The sequence below is a fragment of the Lytechinus variegatus genome, chromosome 3 (genome assembly GCF_018143015.1).
Source record: "Lytechinus variegatus isolate NC3 chromosome 3, Lvar_3.0, whole genome shotgun sequence".
Lineage (NCBI taxonomy): Eukaryota > Metazoa > Echinodermata > Echinoidea > Temnopleuroida > Toxopneustidae > Lytechinus > Lytechinus variegatus.
The window spans coordinates 3,267,417-3,285,895 of NC_054742.1; the positions used below are offsets into that span (position 1 = coordinate 3,267,417).

At 32.7% G+C, this 18,479-nt stretch overlaps 2 protein-coding genes across 7 annotated transcripts in view; one reads left to right on the forward strand and one right to left on the reverse strand.

Annotated features, from left to right (window-relative positions):
• LOC121409999 (trichohyalin-like) overlaps positions 1–6,620 on the forward strand; it is an 80,650-nt gene extending 74,030 nt beyond the window's left edge. For all 6 annotated transcript variants that reach the window (XM_041601799.1, XM_041601803.1, XM_041601804.1 and 3 more), the window contains one exon: positions 6,242–6,620. In XM_041601799.1, coding sequence (XP_041457733.1) covers positions 6,242–6,517 — 276 coding nt within the window. In that variant the 3' untranslated portion in view covers positions 6,518–6,620. The remainder of the gene's footprint in view (positions 1–6,241) is intronic.
• A 6,970-nt stretch (positions 6,621–13,590) lies between these two features.
• On the reverse strand, positions 13,591–15,765 carry LOC121410000 (protein ATP6V1FNB-like). Its single transcript, XM_041601806.1, has one exon. It carries the CDS (start codon positions 15,607–15,609, stop codon positions 15,052–15,054), a length of 558 nt encoding a protein of 185 aa, XP_041457740.1. The 5' UTR covers positions 15,610–15,765; the 3' UTR covers positions 13,591–15,051.
• Between the last annotated feature and the right edge of the window lie 2,714 nt (positions 15,766–18,479).

Here is an 18,479-nt window from a genome sequence, read left to right on the forward strand (position 1 = left end):
ATGTCACGCATTACTAATTTATTACATACGGGTGGACTTGTTAGAAAGGAATGTGAATCTTCTTCTAAGGATTCTTCCTTTCTTTTCTTAAATATACTCTTTTGACAATCTTAAACCAGATATGAATGAAAGATTATGATAAAAAAACATTTATATGCCAGTATTAACAATTTCATCAAAAAGATATGTGATGATAATTTAGAAATTAGTTTTTCTCAGTGCTCATGAAGGTATTGTTATTAATCTTCTTTGTAGGAGGGAATGCTCAGTAAGAGCATCAATCCACGCTGTCATGCTTGTCTACATTTCTTGGAGGAAGAAATGAGCAAATTAGTATGTGAAAGGGATGCATAGAAGAAAAAAATTCAAGATTTATAAAATACTTCAAATTAGTGCACCATATCTTTTTTTAAATTCAATCTTCCAATGATTAAATTCAATTTCAATTCATTCTTTATTTCAATATTTTTAAAGTTTGTGATCGTTATGAATTTTTATCACTTTTCCAGCTTTTTTTTCCTTCAAAAATATAATCTCTGATGTTTACAAACACTTATTTCTCCAAAGGCCCTAGTAAACCTCTATTTGTTATTGTGCACATTAATATTCTACATTATTTCTAAGTTTTCCAGTTATTTCTTTATTTCTTTAGATTTTGAGAGTAACTGATATTTCACTGCATGTCAAATATATGAAGAATATGTTGTTAGGCATTAGAAAAGTTAAATGCTGTCATTAAGTAGATATCATACAGTGCTACTAATATTTTGATAAAGTTGTAAATTCAATCAAGAACTTTATAATTTCAGTTTCTTTCTTCCTTTTTTATTTTTATGCCCTTGTTCTTATTTTATTTGTCTGTGCAGTGAAAGATCAGTTACACAGGTCAGTTTGAGTTTTGTGGTGTTTGCCCAAATTAAGATCTTATTGTAGGGATATTTATCCAACCTAAATTATGCAGTGATTTCACAAGTGAGTTAAGCTCATTTTCTGCACAATTCATACTTGATTTGAAAAACAATTTCTGAACAACCAGCATGTGCACAATACCTTTACCCTGTCTAATCGTAGATGGTAAACATAATCTATGGCAGATATGCCTTGTTGCTTTTATATTTGTTTTAAATCCTTGAATTTTTACATTCACATTGCAGTTGCTGAATGAATTTCTTTTAACATGCTCTTCTGCATTGAATGATTGCACAACTTATTATGACACAATCCTGATGTCAAACATGTACATGGTTATAAGGATTGTACCAAGAGTTACCATAACAATTTTCCACTAGAATCACCCTGTCACCTGCAAACCCTGTTCCTATGAAACTAAACTATTGCATATGACTACCGTACTGATACCTGTTATTTGTACAGTATTTATTCATCTTATGTAGTTATTACCCATCACTCACAGATTTTTGAAGCTATAGTAGTAAGTTTCCATCACTGTCACAATGATATTTGAGATCTGACATCTCGTCACCTTTACACATCAGATTTTGATCAACATAGAAGGCCAACTAAGGAACACTTAAAATACACATATCATTACCGCAATGGGTCAGTTGCATAAAAAGTAGCAATTGCTTTTTCTAGACTTTTTCTTGGCTTGATTCCGTATGCATGAAAATGAGCAAGCAATTGCTAACTGACTGCTAGCATTTCTTTGATGACTGAGATATTGCTAAAAAGCGTATGCATACAGCGAACATTTCGCTTGTGCGTTTTAGCATTTACTTGGGGTTTTTTAAGCTCCGTCAAAGCAGCTTGAGCGTTTGCTTGATAAGAGCATTTGTGCTTTTTTTTTCATATTTAAGCACCTGAGATAGAACCCCAAGGTGTACCGTAACCTTCATGTACATGTTCTCTTCCTAATAAGTGCAGACCAAATGCCAAAGAGGTAAATTTATAAAAAAGAAACAAGTTAGTTTGGCACCACGTCTCAGGAAAAAATGTTATCTGAAAGAAGCGGTAATTTGCACTGCCACACCTTTGTGTTGGAGTCCTGCCTTTTCTGTGAGTCGTGTTCGCACCAGCGTGATGTCACTATTGTTCAAACCCTAGCAATTGCTTCCTGAAGGCAAGAAAAGGGTTATGCATTAAAAGCAATTGCTGAAGCATGATCTTTTGCTACTTTTTATGTATCTGACCGAATCTGTAAATATTGTTACTCACTTAGTTGAGTACCAATGATAATGTGATTTGATATTTTTTTTTTTGTAAATTCCCCCTACCATGATCTTGTTTAGGTTGAATGAAAAGAGAAGAATCACACAACGGCGATTCCACACTAGAACTTCAGAAATATCATAAATTTCAAAATGCTTTCAATAAGTCATAAGTAGTGTAATATTTTACTATGATACCTAAATTTTATGAAAATTATGAGTTTTAACCAAAAGTGAAGACAGATATAGTTTTTTGGGGGGAGAACAGTGGAATTTTAAATTTTCAATAATTTTGCTCATTGAATAGTCAAGTACAAATTCTGCCTGAAACAATTATTTGCAAAGCAAGAGAAGATTGAAAATATTGCAGGTCAATAGAATAATATATCATTGATGGTTCCAAATAATATCTACAACATTTTCATGATCCATAATAGGGGCAGCCCTGATTTTTCCGAACCTATTTTTGGCAATGTCCCATACGACACATGACAATGCAAAAGTTTTTCCTACAATTTTATTTTTGATGATGCAATTTCATAAAATCAGTTTCTCTTTGTTTGACCCATGGGTGATCGATTTATCTCATAAGGATCTAATTACTGCCCTTCATTTTTCAATGATTGTCCTATTAAAAAATGTCCCGTACGACACACAATATAATAATGCATTTAATTGCAGGATTTGGATTCAGAAACCATAAATAGTAGGCATATTTAAATTCATTTAATTGATTTAACATAAAGTGAACTGAAAAAGTACTTTGTTTATCTCCATAAAACATGAAATAGGTGATTCTAAACATTTTAATTGATTTCATGTAGGCTTATTCTTTTGTGAATCCCTTCAGCTAAACTGGTGATTTTCACTGATCAGAGCAGGTTAATTTCTTTTCATTGAGCATGAAAAGAAAACTTTTATAATTATTTCAACCTAGCCTGGAAGATGACTTCCTCTTGCATGCTAATGTGGAATTATTATAAGATGTAAAAAAAAATACATATCAATCATGATCTTCTATTCGGACTTCCCTTGATGATCACTATTTTTTTATATACAGTATTGAAACTCCTTACTTTTTTCAAGTTGTAAAAAAAAATCTGGAAAATAAGACAAACCATATGGTTTCATGAAATGCAGATGGGTTTGAAAAAGTAGAACCGCATTTCTTAAAAAAAATTGTGACCCAAAAAAGCAAAAAAAGTGACAGTTGTGACATATATCATATAGATATACATTTATATAAAAAAATCATAACATTTTAGCCCCATAATTTACACAAAGTTTCATTTATTCATTGTTTAAATAGTGTTTGGAAATCATCAATTAATTCCCTAAAATATAACTTCACACAAAACCTGAAGTTTTTCAGCTCGTAAAAATGCTGTGAACACTTGTACATTTCCCATCATGAAAAAAATTATAACATATTGTTCCCAGTTGTATATATTGAGGTTACTGAATTGTATTGTCCTGAATGACTACTTATTAAAAGATTTTTCATAAATTAGCAAGAATTTAGGGGCAATGCTCCTTCTGATTGATAAAAAGTTCATGTTTCAGGCTGCCCAGTACAACACGCAAGTGCCTGTACAACACACAAGTGTCCCGTACGACACAGAAGTGTCCTGTACGACACACAATTGTCCCGTACGACACATTATTTTGTTTATGATGTATTGACAGAAATATTCACCTAATAGCGGTTTCTAACCTAATGAATGTCTTAGTTTGATATGATTATCATTATCATCAGCCAAATAATGTGATTGAAGAAGTCAAAGTGACATAAAGTAAGAAAGTTTGGCTTCAATTTAGAGATGTCCCGTACGACACATTTTGAATGTCCCGTACGACACATTTTGAATGTCCCGTACGCCACAATGTTCTCGAAAATTATAATTTGCTTTATTTATTCATGAATGTTTATTTTGCTTTCTTTTATAAATGTGTTTGTTCTTGGGTAATTGAGTGTCAATTTGAGTTCAGTTTCTATGAAATTTATCTGCCCAACTCACAGACTTTTGAGTACAAACTTGAGGTTTCTAAAAAAGCCACTTTTTCTGCGTCCGTACGACACATTACTATTTTTAATCTGTATTATACAGGATGTGAATTCAAGTCATGTTAAGTCTTGGTTTTTCTTACACTCTGGTAGTAGTTGATGACCACCTATAGTTACTGGAATATTTTTTGTTTTTTCTTGTCAAAAACTGTCAAATGTTCTCTAAATGTCCCGTACGACACGTATGGAATCACCCACAAGCATAATCATGTAAATTTCATCAAAATCGGAGTAATGAAAATGTTATGACACTTTCAATTTTTCACTTATTTTTACAAACCAGTGTTATGCACAAGCGGCACATCATTAATAGTATGCAATTGAGGGAACAATTGGGGCCATACACTCACTATATCTTTTTTAAATTATTATGTGATTATTTCAATTTTCCATTCCAAACATGTATACCTTAATTTGAACCTTCATGTCATCATTATTCAATTTATTAGAAATTAAAAAGAGATTCTTCTTACCAAAGCATTACTGAAGAGATTCTTTTTATCAAAGCACTAAGACTGAAAATATTTGATATTGTAATAAATTACCATAAAAGATAGTGAGGGTATGACATCATCAGCCCCCTGTTTGCATGCAGGCCAGGATGTGAATGTAATTGTAAGAGAATTTAACATAACTCACTTTAAATCTCAGTGATTTTGGTGAAATTTCAGACTTATGCTTGTTTGACATTTGTTCATTTTACTCAAATCAACTTGCTTTGTGGACTTGGTTTTAACAGTAGGGGAGACCGGGGTTATTTGGAATATGGGGTAAGTTGAAACATTGTAATTTTCTTTAAAGCCTGTAAAATAAATTTATGCAATACTGCCCTCAATTTTTTGCTATTAATAATACAACAGTGTTGAATTATTGTTGCAATAAATTTAGGGCAGTATTGCATAAATTTATTTTACAGGGGTTAAAGAAAATTACAATGTTTCAACTTACCCCATGTTCCAACTAACCCCGGTCTCCCCTAATTTAAAAAAAAGGATAGCAGTCCTCCTTTCCATATTATCTTATATTTATTACTTGGAAACACATAAAAACTATTTTCTACTTATTTGATTGGGGTTTTTTTTGGGGGGGGTCATCTATGCAAAGTCAATTTATCGTCTTGGAGATAGGATATCTTCATTCATTCTACAGTTTAAATAAAATGTTTCGTTAAAGAAAATTTGGTCAACTTATCACTTTCCATGTCACTGCATAACTTGTTTTGGCCAGAGAGGTGAGCTTTGATAATTTGTGAAAGAAGAGATCATTAAATACTGATGGTTTTACATGTATATGTTTAATATCCATACTTCTGTATTCCTTAAATGCATTATCTTCTGTTGTACAATAGTTGTACAAAAGCAATTGTTGCTTTATCACTGTGTATATAATTATTTTTTTTATTGGTATTGCCTACTTGTGTTTCAACAGGGGAAATTCACAATCTGTTATTGCTTTGCTTTGGTTATTCACAAATTTTAAAAAATATATTATTCTAGGCTGAAAAATGTCTTTTTATAATGTGATAACAACCATGTTATGCATTATTTTTCCCATTTTGCACCCATATTTTTCAATAGTTGATGGAGGATTCTTCGCCTTTATTTTTGCATGATGTTTATTTATTTGATATATGATCTTTGTTTTGTAAAAAAAAAGTTCTTCAAATATCTTTGATTATGTTTTCTACATTATTGAAATATGAGCTCTATAAACATGTATTTCTAGGTTGTTTACACACAAATATCTTATATTGTAAAATCATCAATCACTTGAATTAAATTGGGATTTATTTATGTTTAATATGTTAAGTAAATTATTTAATTTGAATTTGTGATGGAACAAAACATACAAGATGAGAACGTCCCACAAGTTTATCTTTGTCATTTATTTTAAAGTGATTAATTTCTCTCCCTTCTAATACTTTGATGGATCTCTCAAAACTTCTTCATAGCAGACTAATGTTCTTTATTAAAGTGGTTTTTAATAATGTTACCTATCTTTATAACAGGCTTTCACAGCTGATGACGAAGAACTGGTTTCTAACTCCTCGGGTTCCAAGCCATCAACGCCACAAGGATCAGCACGACCAAAGACTGGACGTCTGTTGGGTCAGAAGGAGAGGGAACGGTTGATCAAGTCTCGACAAGCCAAGAGAAGAGAGATCAAGAAGGTCAATAATAGTATCTCAGCTGCACCTGACATGGACTCACTGGCAAAGATGATTGAAGATCGCAAGAAAGCTGGAGTAGAACAAGAAGAAGATGATAATGGTAGTGAGGTATAGGAAAAAACTGGGCATGACTGGGATGTTCTAGTGAAGCCTCAAAGCAATCCCCTTGTAAGACTGGGGGTGGGACTAGTCATGATAAATGTATAATTTGAAGGGTCACTTGAGCAAAATCACATCAGTTTTTACCATTAAAAAGATAAAAAGGTTTATATTTCAGAGATAATGTGATGGAGGAAATAATATCATTCCTAAAAATAATTATCAAATCACACCCCATATATTTGTTGAGAGGAGATATTTGTTACTATAGCTCACTCATCTCAACACTTCACTTGATTACATAAATCATTTAATCAAAATCTTTGATTTTCATAAAATGCGATTGCAGCTTACTAGTATATAACATTCTTTCAAACTACAAATGAACATCTTTTAATGAAAAACATGTAGATTTCTTGTTCATTTAGTACTTTGTCTGTAAGATTTGTACACAGGAGATTTCTTGATGGATGTCATAGATACAGTATACAGTTTCTAGGAATTAAATCAAATAGAGTAAATTGTCACACTGAAAATGCTTCACTATAATTTTGGCATTCAAGGAAATTTAAATAATGCATGTTTATCACATTTATCACAATGGTGTAAGCATTGGTGGCAGAAGCCAAAAAATTTAGGGGGGGTCCACCAGAAATTTTGGGATGGACACAGGTAAAGAATTCAACAAGAAAAAAAAAGTTATCAAAATAAATTTAGGGGGCACTGTTCCCCCACCTTGAATTTAGGAGGAGTCAGATCCCGTCCCCCTCCCCCCCCCCTGCTTCCGCCGCCTATGGTTGTTAGTCTTTTATGGAAAAGGGAAACTGCATTTTCCTATCTGTTATCTTTTTCCTTGCATTCATGAGAGGTAATTCGTTTGTGTACATTTTGGTTCATTTGCAATAGCATCAACTACAGGTAATTCATATCCTAAATTCACTAATTTGCTTCCATATTTAATGACACATTTATATGATGTAGCATACTATAGATGATAATGTTTGTTTTTATTTTGTACATTGAGTGATTCATTTCAATATTCAAGAAACAATGTTTGTCCTTGATTTTTTTAGATATAGTTCCACAATTTTATTTCTGGTTAGTCTACATTGAGTGTTTAGAATGTATTATTCCTCATCTCAATCAATGTTTTATATATGATGGATTTCATACTGAACCTACCCTTATATTAAGAGAATTAAATTAAGATGATATTGAAAGACAATCACATGTGAATATATATCAACAACTTAATCATTTAAAGATGAAATATAACTTCAATTTATTATGTAGGCACACAGTGTATAATTTCCCACATAAAGGTTAGTAGATAGATGTGGTCTATTATAAATAGTGAGTGAAGAAAAAAAAGCAGCTTGTTTAAGTGGGGGGGGGCTTTGGGGTGTATTTCTACTTATTTATAGAAAGTTGACTTATACCAACTACTTTAGTTGGGTGGTGGATATGTATTATATTATTTCAATGTTACATGTACTGATATCAGTGTTCCTATGGTAGAAACAAAATGACATCAAACTTACAATACATCTATATTTTTCACATGATCTGTGGAATCATCCTTGTTCATGTTATATGTAATCATGACTTTGAAGTCATATCATGAACTCAGAGAGAGTAAAGAATAAATCATGTAATTATGTTTGATTGTCATTCTAACATCACTATTGAACTGTCCTAAACCTTGGCTGGTCTTGAATTTTTTATATAATCACTTTCAAAGTTTGTATTTTTTCTGATACCCATAACTTATTATAAGTTTTTTCACATTGCAATTTGAAGTTTTTTGTTTACATTTCAAATTAGCTGAATATTTGAAATGAAAACCAGAAAGACATTACAGAAACTACAAAACACAAACAGCGAGTTTAGGTATCTTTGTAAAACCATATGCATGGTTTTTAGCTTCATAATCCTTGGTTTATAAAATCACTTGATGCACACAATATCTAAGCTGGCTTATGACCCCTGCCCAATTAACCCATTCTGGTGTCTCCTATAGTGTAGAAAACAATTGACATTTTGTTTATAAAAAGTGATATTTTAAACATTGAAAACATTTGAAAATTTGAATCTTATTCTTATAGAGTGAAGATTACTTCAACTAAAATTTGGTTAATCAAATTTAGTTAACAGAAAACAGGCTTTCAGAATATAAAATAAAAACATCATTCCAAAAGTTAGGTTTATGATGGTTCATGAAATCAGTGGCAATATATCCAGCATAATTATATGTAGTGGCTGTTTTACCACTTTTTATCAATTCATTCTGTGTGAAAATTTGAATCTGAGCACCCTCTCTCATGCTATTTTTTTTTCCAATGCCATGCTTATAAAAACATTTTTCCAAAGCAAACTATTGAGAAGTTTTTCTTGTTTTTTTAGCTATCAGTTTATATTTTGTCTTTGGATAATATCTATATGTGTGTGATGATTATAATCTTAGATTTTATCTAACAATAAATTCAATACTGCGATGGATATTCCTTTTAACAAAAATTGAATCCATATATATCATACAGATATTGCCAACCTAGAGTTTGAATATAACATTTCCTCTACCCGACGGAATTATATTTTTCCCAAGGGATTATATTTTGCGTGCAGCGCTGAGGGAAAATATTCTCCCTAGGGAAAAATGTAGCTTTAGAGGGGAGTTGAATTGTTATCAAAAAGATAGACCAGGCATTATCTGTTATATTATAGAGTCTATGTAGACTCGCCATCAGAGATTGCATTCATCATGTGACTCTCTGATTAACTCGAAATTCTTGCTGCAGCTCTGATCCCTCTAAGTCATAATAGAAAAATTTTGAAGCGCGCTCTTCGTGCAGTCGACGTGTTACCACTAGCGCATACATCAGATAAACTACCTGATTATGCAACCATAGGGTAAGTAGCAAATGAAGTCACCTTGGTGAATATAATGCCGCAATTAACAATACACGCAGCTATATTGGACGAGGTGACGTCAAAACCTAGAATATAAGAAATGCCATCCTCGCAGCTATGATCATGTGATGGCGTATTGACCTATCACTGATTCGAATCTACATAACCTATGTAATATATTTTACATATACTTTGATCAATTGTTTGTATTCCCATGTCTTTCACTAAAGTATGTATCCGTCCATTTTCTATTCATTATTACATATCTTGTGATTGGTAATTTATTGTAAATAAAATCAGTTATTTTCTTTACGATTTACATTCTTGTATCTACATATTATAACAAAACAATTGTAAGTTAATTATTAATATTGTTGATTACATTTCCTTAAATTATTCAAATATAGTTATCTAATAATGATCATGAAGAATGTATTTAATATACACATCTCATTTGTATTAGATTTTATATCACTTTTGTTTTATATCTTTGTGTTTAAAAGATGTTTGCTGTTGAATAAAGTGTTCAATCCACACAACAAAATAATGCAATAAGAATTGATCAATTTAGTACTGCCTCTGTGAGGGACTTGAAATTGATCAGAAGTCATTGGAGACCTACACTAAGATAGTCCTACCTGGTTTGATATGTACCATCTTTCCACTGATAATGAATTTAATATGGATTTAAAGGTCAAGTCCACCTCAGAAAAATGTTGATTTGAATCAATAGAGAAAAATAAGACAAGCACAATGCTGAAAATTTCATCAAAATCGGATGTAAAATAAGAAAGTTATGACATTTCAAAGTTTCACTTATTTTTAACAAAATAGTTATGTGAACGAGCCAGTTACATCCAAATGAGAGAGTCCATGATGTCACTCACTCACTATTTCTTTTGTTTTTTATTGTTTGAATTATACAATATTTCAATTTTTACGAATTTGACGATTAGGACCTCCTTGCCTGAAGCACAAAATGTTAAAATAATGGAATTCCACGTGTTCAGGGAGGAATGAAAACTTAACTGCACATGACAATGACAAGAAAATAAAAATATTTCATATAATAAAATACAAAAGAAATAGTGAGTGAGTGATGTCATCAGTTCTTCATTTGCATACCGACCGAGATGTGCATGTAACTGTTTTGTGAAATGAAGCGAAACTTTAAAATGCCATAAATTTCTTATTTTACATCCGATTTTGATGAAATTTTCAGTGTTATGCTTGTTGATTTTTTCTCTTTTTATTCAAATCAAGTTTTTGTTGGGGTGGACTTGTCCTTTACTGAAAGACAATGATGACGATGGTGGTGGTGATTATGATGAATATGTTGCTGATGTTGATGATGGTGGTGATGATGACGACAATGATAATGATGTTTATTTTCAATTGGTCTACTGCCAATTCGTCCAATTGGCAACTCATCTATCATTTGGTCTTCCATCATTTCATCCACTATCCACATGGGCTAATTGCCATTTCGTCCACTCACCATTTCACCTAGTAACCAGTTGGTCCAATAGCCATTTAGTCAATATACCAATTGGTCTGATTGAACTAAGTGTTAATTCGGCGAAATTAATGAGAATAAAATGGATATTAGACCAACTGGTTATGAGAGGAAGTGATGATTGGACCAAATGGTTGTTAGATGAAGTGTTGATGGAGGGAATGGCATTAGACTAAATGAAGGTAGACCATGTGGGAAGTGGACGAGTTGGCAATTTACCGATGATTGTGATGATGATAGAGATCATGGTGATTTGTGGTGATGACTCAGATTGTAGCTGCTAGGATGATAAAGGTAGTGATAATAGTTATGATGAAGAGGATTGTGCTCTGGCTAACTTGAGAGAAAATTCTACCTGTGTAATTGGCTCATGAGAAAAGCACGATACTCAACCGAATCAATCAGAAATCACTATTGGTTTGTTTATGTAATTTTATATAGTCAGTGTGATAGATGGAGAAGTATATATATCTCTATGGTGTGATATGAGGTGTTCAAAAGAGATACAGACAGGAAACTTGTGACCTATATTACGAAAATAAAGTGTAGACCAATCAAATTCTTTGAAGAGATACTGCTTGCAATATGACTTCAGTTTTGCGAATCCTTATGATGTAATCAACTGAAATTCTTAACCAAGGTTAAGTTTATCGAAGTACATGTATCATAACTCTGAACTGGGTGAAAGCAAATGGATCTGTTACATGAAACTTGGACCAGGGAAGTGGGAGTTAACTCCTCCTTCCCTGGTTTCACAAATGAAAACATGCAAACTAACCGTTCATTTCAATTCCTATTTCATGCTTTTTTTTTGTTCACTATGCAAAGTTTCAGTACTAAAAAGGGCTCTAACTTCAGAATAAATATCAGATTGAATGTTAACTTTACGTTTTATGGATCTGTTGCCGCAGCTTCCCCATTTCTATACAAATTCATAAATATAAGTGTCTCGGGGTCATTATTGATTCATATCTTGGCTTTAGAAGTCATACAAAGTTGCCAAAAATGTCAAGCAATAATTTGAGGAGATTGAGATCTACCTTCTCTGCAGAACAATTTACTTGGGATATATAATGCCCCATATTCTCCACTGTTGCAATGTATGGACAGAGAGAAGTGTATATCAATTAAGATATCCTTAATCGCCTCCATAAAGCGGCATACATTACTTAATTTTACACTTAACCTGTGATACCCTGTCCAATGAAGTATTTAATAGATCATCTCGGCCAAAATTAAAAGGAAAACTGCTTGCTGCACAATGTTTAAAATAATTCATAAACTTGCCCCACCCATACTTACATGTTTAATTGTACGTCTAGCCATAGTACCAATGAGAAATTCTCGACAGTCAAATATGATTTTAAGACTGTTCCACCACTTTCTACCAGATCTCTCCTCTATTCTGGTGCCACAAAGTGGAACATTAACCTTCCTGATAATACACGACTCGTAAATCGACCAGTGTCCTTTAAGTTACTCCTTGAATAGTAATGCAATCACAATTATCACTTCTCATACTTAACAGTGCCCATGTTATTTGGTTTTATTATGAATGCATTGCCTCTTCACCTTTGTTTATCTCCTTATATGTTGTTATGTAAGAATAGATTGATTGATGTATGGATATTAAATAATTTTCTTTCACTCATCAACTGTCTCCCATTCTCTTTCTCTCTCCCTTCTCTTTCACTTTTCCAATCCTCTATATTTTCTCTCTTTTTCTGTTTCCTTCGTCCATTTCTTTTTGTCTGGCTCCCTCTTCTCTTTCTTCCCTTTCACTGTCCTGCTACATGTATTTTATTTGCCGCTCTCATTTAAACCCCTCATGTTTATCCAACTTCTGGTAGATGTTTTGTAAAGCTGTACATTACGTACAAGCAACCATACAGATGACTGGTGACCAATTCTTTGGAACTGAACACCAATGAAAATGTGATGTATATTAACCACAAGAAAGGGTTACCAGTTGTTAATAATGTTGCCTGTAACTTTAAAGGACAAGTACACCCAAACAAAAAGTTGATTTGAATAAAAAGATAAAAATCCAACATGCATATCACTTAAAATTTCATAAAATCAGCTGTAAAATATTAATTAAGATATGACATTTTTAAGTTTCGCTTATTTTCACAAAAAAATTATATGCACATCCTGGTAGGTATGAGGAGACTGATGACGTCACTATCTCTTTTGTATTTTATTAAATGCAAATATTCTAATTTTCCCCTAATTCTATAGTGAAACAAAGTTTTCTTTGTCCCTGAACATGTGGATTACCATTGTTTTAACATTTTATGGTTCAGTCAAGTCGGTCCTTGTTGTCAAATCTCTAAAAATTGTAATATTGTATAAATGAAACAATAAAAAACAAAAGTAGTGAGGGGCATCATGGACTCTCTCATTTACATGTTGCCAAATTTGTGCACATTCATTGTAGCTGTTTTGAGTAAAATACTGAAAGTTTAAAATGTCACAACTTTCTTATTTTACATCCGATTTTGACAAAACCTTTAGCATTATTCTTGTTTGATTTTTCTCTATTGATTCAAATCAACATTTTTCTGGGGTGGAATTGACCTTTACAAAAAAAATAAAACATACCTATCCAATATATTTATTAAAAAAAACATAGTAGAATCAATTCAATTAAAGCACAATATAATTTTTATTGCATACTCCAGTGAGGAATAAGCAAATGTAATTTGAATTCACAATTATAGTTCAAAGATATACAGGTGAAAATCCAATAGTTTGTTCCACACCTACATGTATTTGTTCCAAATGAACAAACATCACATACATACAAGTCTCAGATAAAGGACTTGAAAAGAATATTTAGAACAGCAGATATCCCATCACCCGAGTTGGTATCTCTTGTAAATCAGCATGTTCAAGGGGGAAAGGATTCTGAATACATATAACTACAGAAAAAATCAACAAATATCTGTGCAGCAATGAATGAAAAATATGCACCTGGATAGGATTGAATATAACACATTTTCCTCTTACTTGCTCTATGACAACAAAAGAGTGCTGGTCAAGGAATTTCTGTTTAACATCTGTAACAAATCATTACATTAACTGTATCCTCAACAATCTTTACCATTTTACTCATTAATTTATGACAGGCCTATATTCATTGCATACCAATATATTATGACCCTGTTAAACTTTCAAATTGTAAAATAGATTCATGTAGCGGTATAAATGTCTAACTGCATCAATGATCTTTATTCAATTCAAGATACATATTGCATGGTTTCCTTTCAAATAAGATTTTTGTCTTAAACATAAACATTCGGGTCAATATTATGTTGTAAACATGTTGGAGCAATGTCCTATTTCTCAAGATAATTATTTCACACTCTACAAATTTGAACAAAAACAAATCACAGATAATGAAAAGGAATGCATAGATTTGTGAAATTTCAGGAATACTGTTTCAATTATGAAAAAATATACAATTCACATATATAAATTTAGCACTGATATAAGAAAGTGGGCATTTGGATGAATGGAAGAATGACATGTATGACACTTTCTCTGCCTTCAACATACGAGTATGAAATTTGGCATATGATTAAATAAACATATTTTTAATTCATCAGTATTTCTATCAATCTTGACTATCTGAACCACCCCCCCCCCTTGCATCCAGTCCTTGATAAAATTGAAATAGATTCAAAGTATCATTCTGCTGAAATAACAAAAAAATATTTATGCATGTCTCTCAACATTTCGATGCAGCCCTTTGTAATGTAGATATAGTCCAACAAAGACAGTAGAGTATATCATTTCAGAACAGAAAAGGAATGAAATCCAGGACATCATATTGCATGTTGCATTGAAATCTTGTTGAATCACTCAATCAGATCACATGAATCAACCCTCTGGCTCTGTAGTTTGCTTGATTTCACTCATTTTCCTGTAAGAATCGAAGACATGACAGGCTTTTTTCTTTTTTCAAGACCAATCTCTGTTTTCTTTGATGCAGTTATTTTGTTTTTTATTGTTTCTAGGCCGAAAAAATCTGATCTGCAACTAGTTAACCATATTTGGTAGGCTTAAACATTAGATTATGAATTGTCTGATCTAGATCTAGGGTGTATATCATCACTGACTACAATATTCCATTTGTACGGAAAAAGGTGTCTTTTACGATTCGAGAACGGCCGTACGTGGGTGCACGGAATTCTTTCACAACATCATTCAACCTCCATCCATATTCCCATGAACTGGTGAGTGGAACCTCATACTTCATCTCTGGTTTCTTCAATTTTCGCATCTGAAGATATGCATAGCGTCCTGTTCCTTCTTTGCTGAATCCCTGGAACAATTGCTCACGAACATCAGCGGTAACTGGCCTCATTTCAACCAATAGTGCATTAGGATCTTTGCCAGCAAGTGTTTCAAATTCCTTCTTTGAACTTTCCTGTGCTTTGGAAGCGTCGATCTTTGCTGCTGCTTTCTTGGTTTTCAAAGACTGAACAGGGATGAGTTTCACCTTTGGCACCATATCAGGCCGCTTCCTCCTAGCGAGCGCTGCCTGCCCTCCCTCCCGAGACTCACGGGCAAACTCCTTGCTGTACTTCTCATGCCATGCCAGTCGTGTATATGCTTCTTTGTGGATAGATTCAGTCCAAAAGTTCTGTCGCTGTACATCAAATAATTCGCCCATTCTGACGGTTTTTATTTATTCTTTCAGCAGGAAAATGAAGTTATGATTAAAATGTCCAGGTGAAGCAAATAAAAACGTGTAAAAATCTAAACTACCCAGTGTATCCAGCGAAGTCGTTTCGACGAGGGTAGGTAGGCGGATCTTTTCAGTAAACAGTATACACGTACACGTACACATAGCGCGTGTGGTTGTTATGGATACGCCGGTTTGGGCATATACCAATATTTTTGTAGGGGTTATTGTGCATAAATAAGACTTGTTTGGAATGTAATTTAAAATCTAGTGTAAATATTTCCAGCATTTTTAGCCATGAATAATTCATGTATAATATTCAATTGCATAATATGGGGTTATCAAAACTATTAATGGAAATTATATATCATAAAATGGTTTCCAATATCCTTTTTACCCCTATCAACAGACCCGACTATCTGTTAAATGTTGACATGTGACAGGTGAATCATTGTATTGAGCAAACTAACACGTAACAAAGACACTGCAAGTTTAACGTTGGGGATAGGAGTGCTGCAAGAAATTCGCAAATTTATTTTGGGTTAAATTATTTTAATGATTTGTCTTGCAATTTATTATAAATTTCAAATTGTTTGTTGATCTGCTTTTTTCAACGAGGATATGATACAGCAAAAAAAATGTTTATGGTAAAATTGCGACAAAAATCTGCATATTAGAACATTAGAACGCTTTACAATCAGCATTTTGATGATACATAGCAATTCGATAGTACATTCAAACAGCGATAAAGGAGATATAAACATTACGAAACGGAAAAGAAAAAAAAGGTAGAAGAATATATATATATATATATATGCCTATACAAGGAGGTAAATTTGAAGGGGGAGAGAAGGAAAGTGGTAAGGGGAAAGATGCAGAAGCCGGGGTGAAAAAAAGGAAGAAGAAATAATATTTATTACCCCTTTTGACACAGCCTGAAAAAGAAAACATACCGTTACGGTTATGAGTGTTAAAAAGATGGAAAAGGAAGTGAGATCATCAATAATTTACCCTAATTTAAAAAATATCCCATTTCTTGGAATATTGCATTATATATTCAAAAACAATTGGCTACTTTGTGAAAACACAACACTTTCGTCTGCGTGATTTCGTTTTAGTTCACAATGCGATTCTTGTTTATGATACTAACTGAACTTAAGCAAGGAATTGTTAGATTCAGGGGCGCGGCGGATCCAGCCTTCGCCAATAGGGGGAGATTTTTTTTTAATTGCAATTTGTTTTCTTAATTGTATACTGCATGGCATAGTAGGCCTAGTCTGTTATGCAAAACTGCTTTTCAAAGGCGCCTTGCAGTTTAACAAATAGCAATTCAATGTATGTAACAAAACAAAGTAAAAACAGAAAACATTATATCCCGGCATTATATACATAATAGGGAGAATCAATAAGTATCATGGAATCATTACATCAAGTTATTCAGTGCATGACAATAGGAAGGCCGTGGAGACCGTGCATTTTTGTATATCACAAGGGAGCGAATCAAATAAGACGGCAGCAACAAAAAAAATCAGCCACATTTCCCGATAGGCCGCTCGAAGTTAATTTTTGCTTGTTAGTTTTTTTGAAGGGGTAGTCCTAATAGTCGCTTTATTTTCATAATTCAACATGAAAAATAATTTCATAAGCCTTATTTAAATAGATAGATAAGCCTTATTTAAATGCGAGCGCAAAGCGCGAGCTTTTTTTTTATTATTTTGTCCTAAAATTTAAACATTCTTGGCAATATTTGTGATCCTAAACGAGATGTATATCCAACTCCAGGATCCAACTAAATAATTACTGCATGCGCGAAGCGCGAGCAGAAAATTTTGATATACGTTTTTAATCTGATCAAAATTCTGGGCAGTTATAGCAATATATATCAGTTGACAATCTGACCTGAAAAGGGATGTTTTGAGAACTTAATGGAATACAGGAAAATGATAGGTAGCTGACAAATCACATCAAAATAATGTTTAATATTCAGATCATAAAAACAGAAAGTTTTACAGAGCACCTTTAAATAATCAATTTGTAAATCAAACAAAATTATGAAAGTTCGATTTCCGAGCTGAAATATGTTTTGTATATTGACTTCAAAATTTGATATTTTAAGCTCCATATTGAGCAAAATATGTTAATCACCTAAAAGGCAATGCGACCGCGAAGCGCGAGCAAAAAAATTGTGACATAATTATAGTGACATGAAAGATTTTTTATTATTTTTTTCCAAGTCTTCTCCTCATCTTATTTGATTGATTGATTGATTGATTTTATTTGGCAAGTCACCATAACATATATACAGTAGCATTAAAACAACAGGCTTGCACAGGATGACCCACGAAAGCTCGAAAGCTTATTTCCAGTGGGGTCCTGAATTAAGATAATAAAATGGTTCAATTATACTATTTACATATCAAAAATGAAGGAAAAAAATCAGAATTTAGTATTACCAATAAATAATATATATAGACAATAAATTAGATATATACAAGAATATAACGAAGAAGAAGAAGAAAAGAAGGAGAAGGAGAAGGAAGAGGAGCAACAGAAGAATAATGGGGACGAGGAGTAGAAGGAGACGGAAGAAACTGATAACGAAGGAAAATAAATAAGGAGAAGAACAACAGCAAAAACGGTGACGACAATAACAACACGAAGAGGAGAATAGGAAGAGATAAAAGAAATAGAAATAGAAGAAAGAACATATCGAAGCTTCAATCACACTATGTAAAATACATAATAATACCTGGTAGAGAAGAGAAAAGACCTAGGTCAGTATTCAGGCTTAATCAACCGTATAACATATCATTTGCATCTTCTTTTTGACTCTCAAGTGAAAGATATTCTTTCAATTT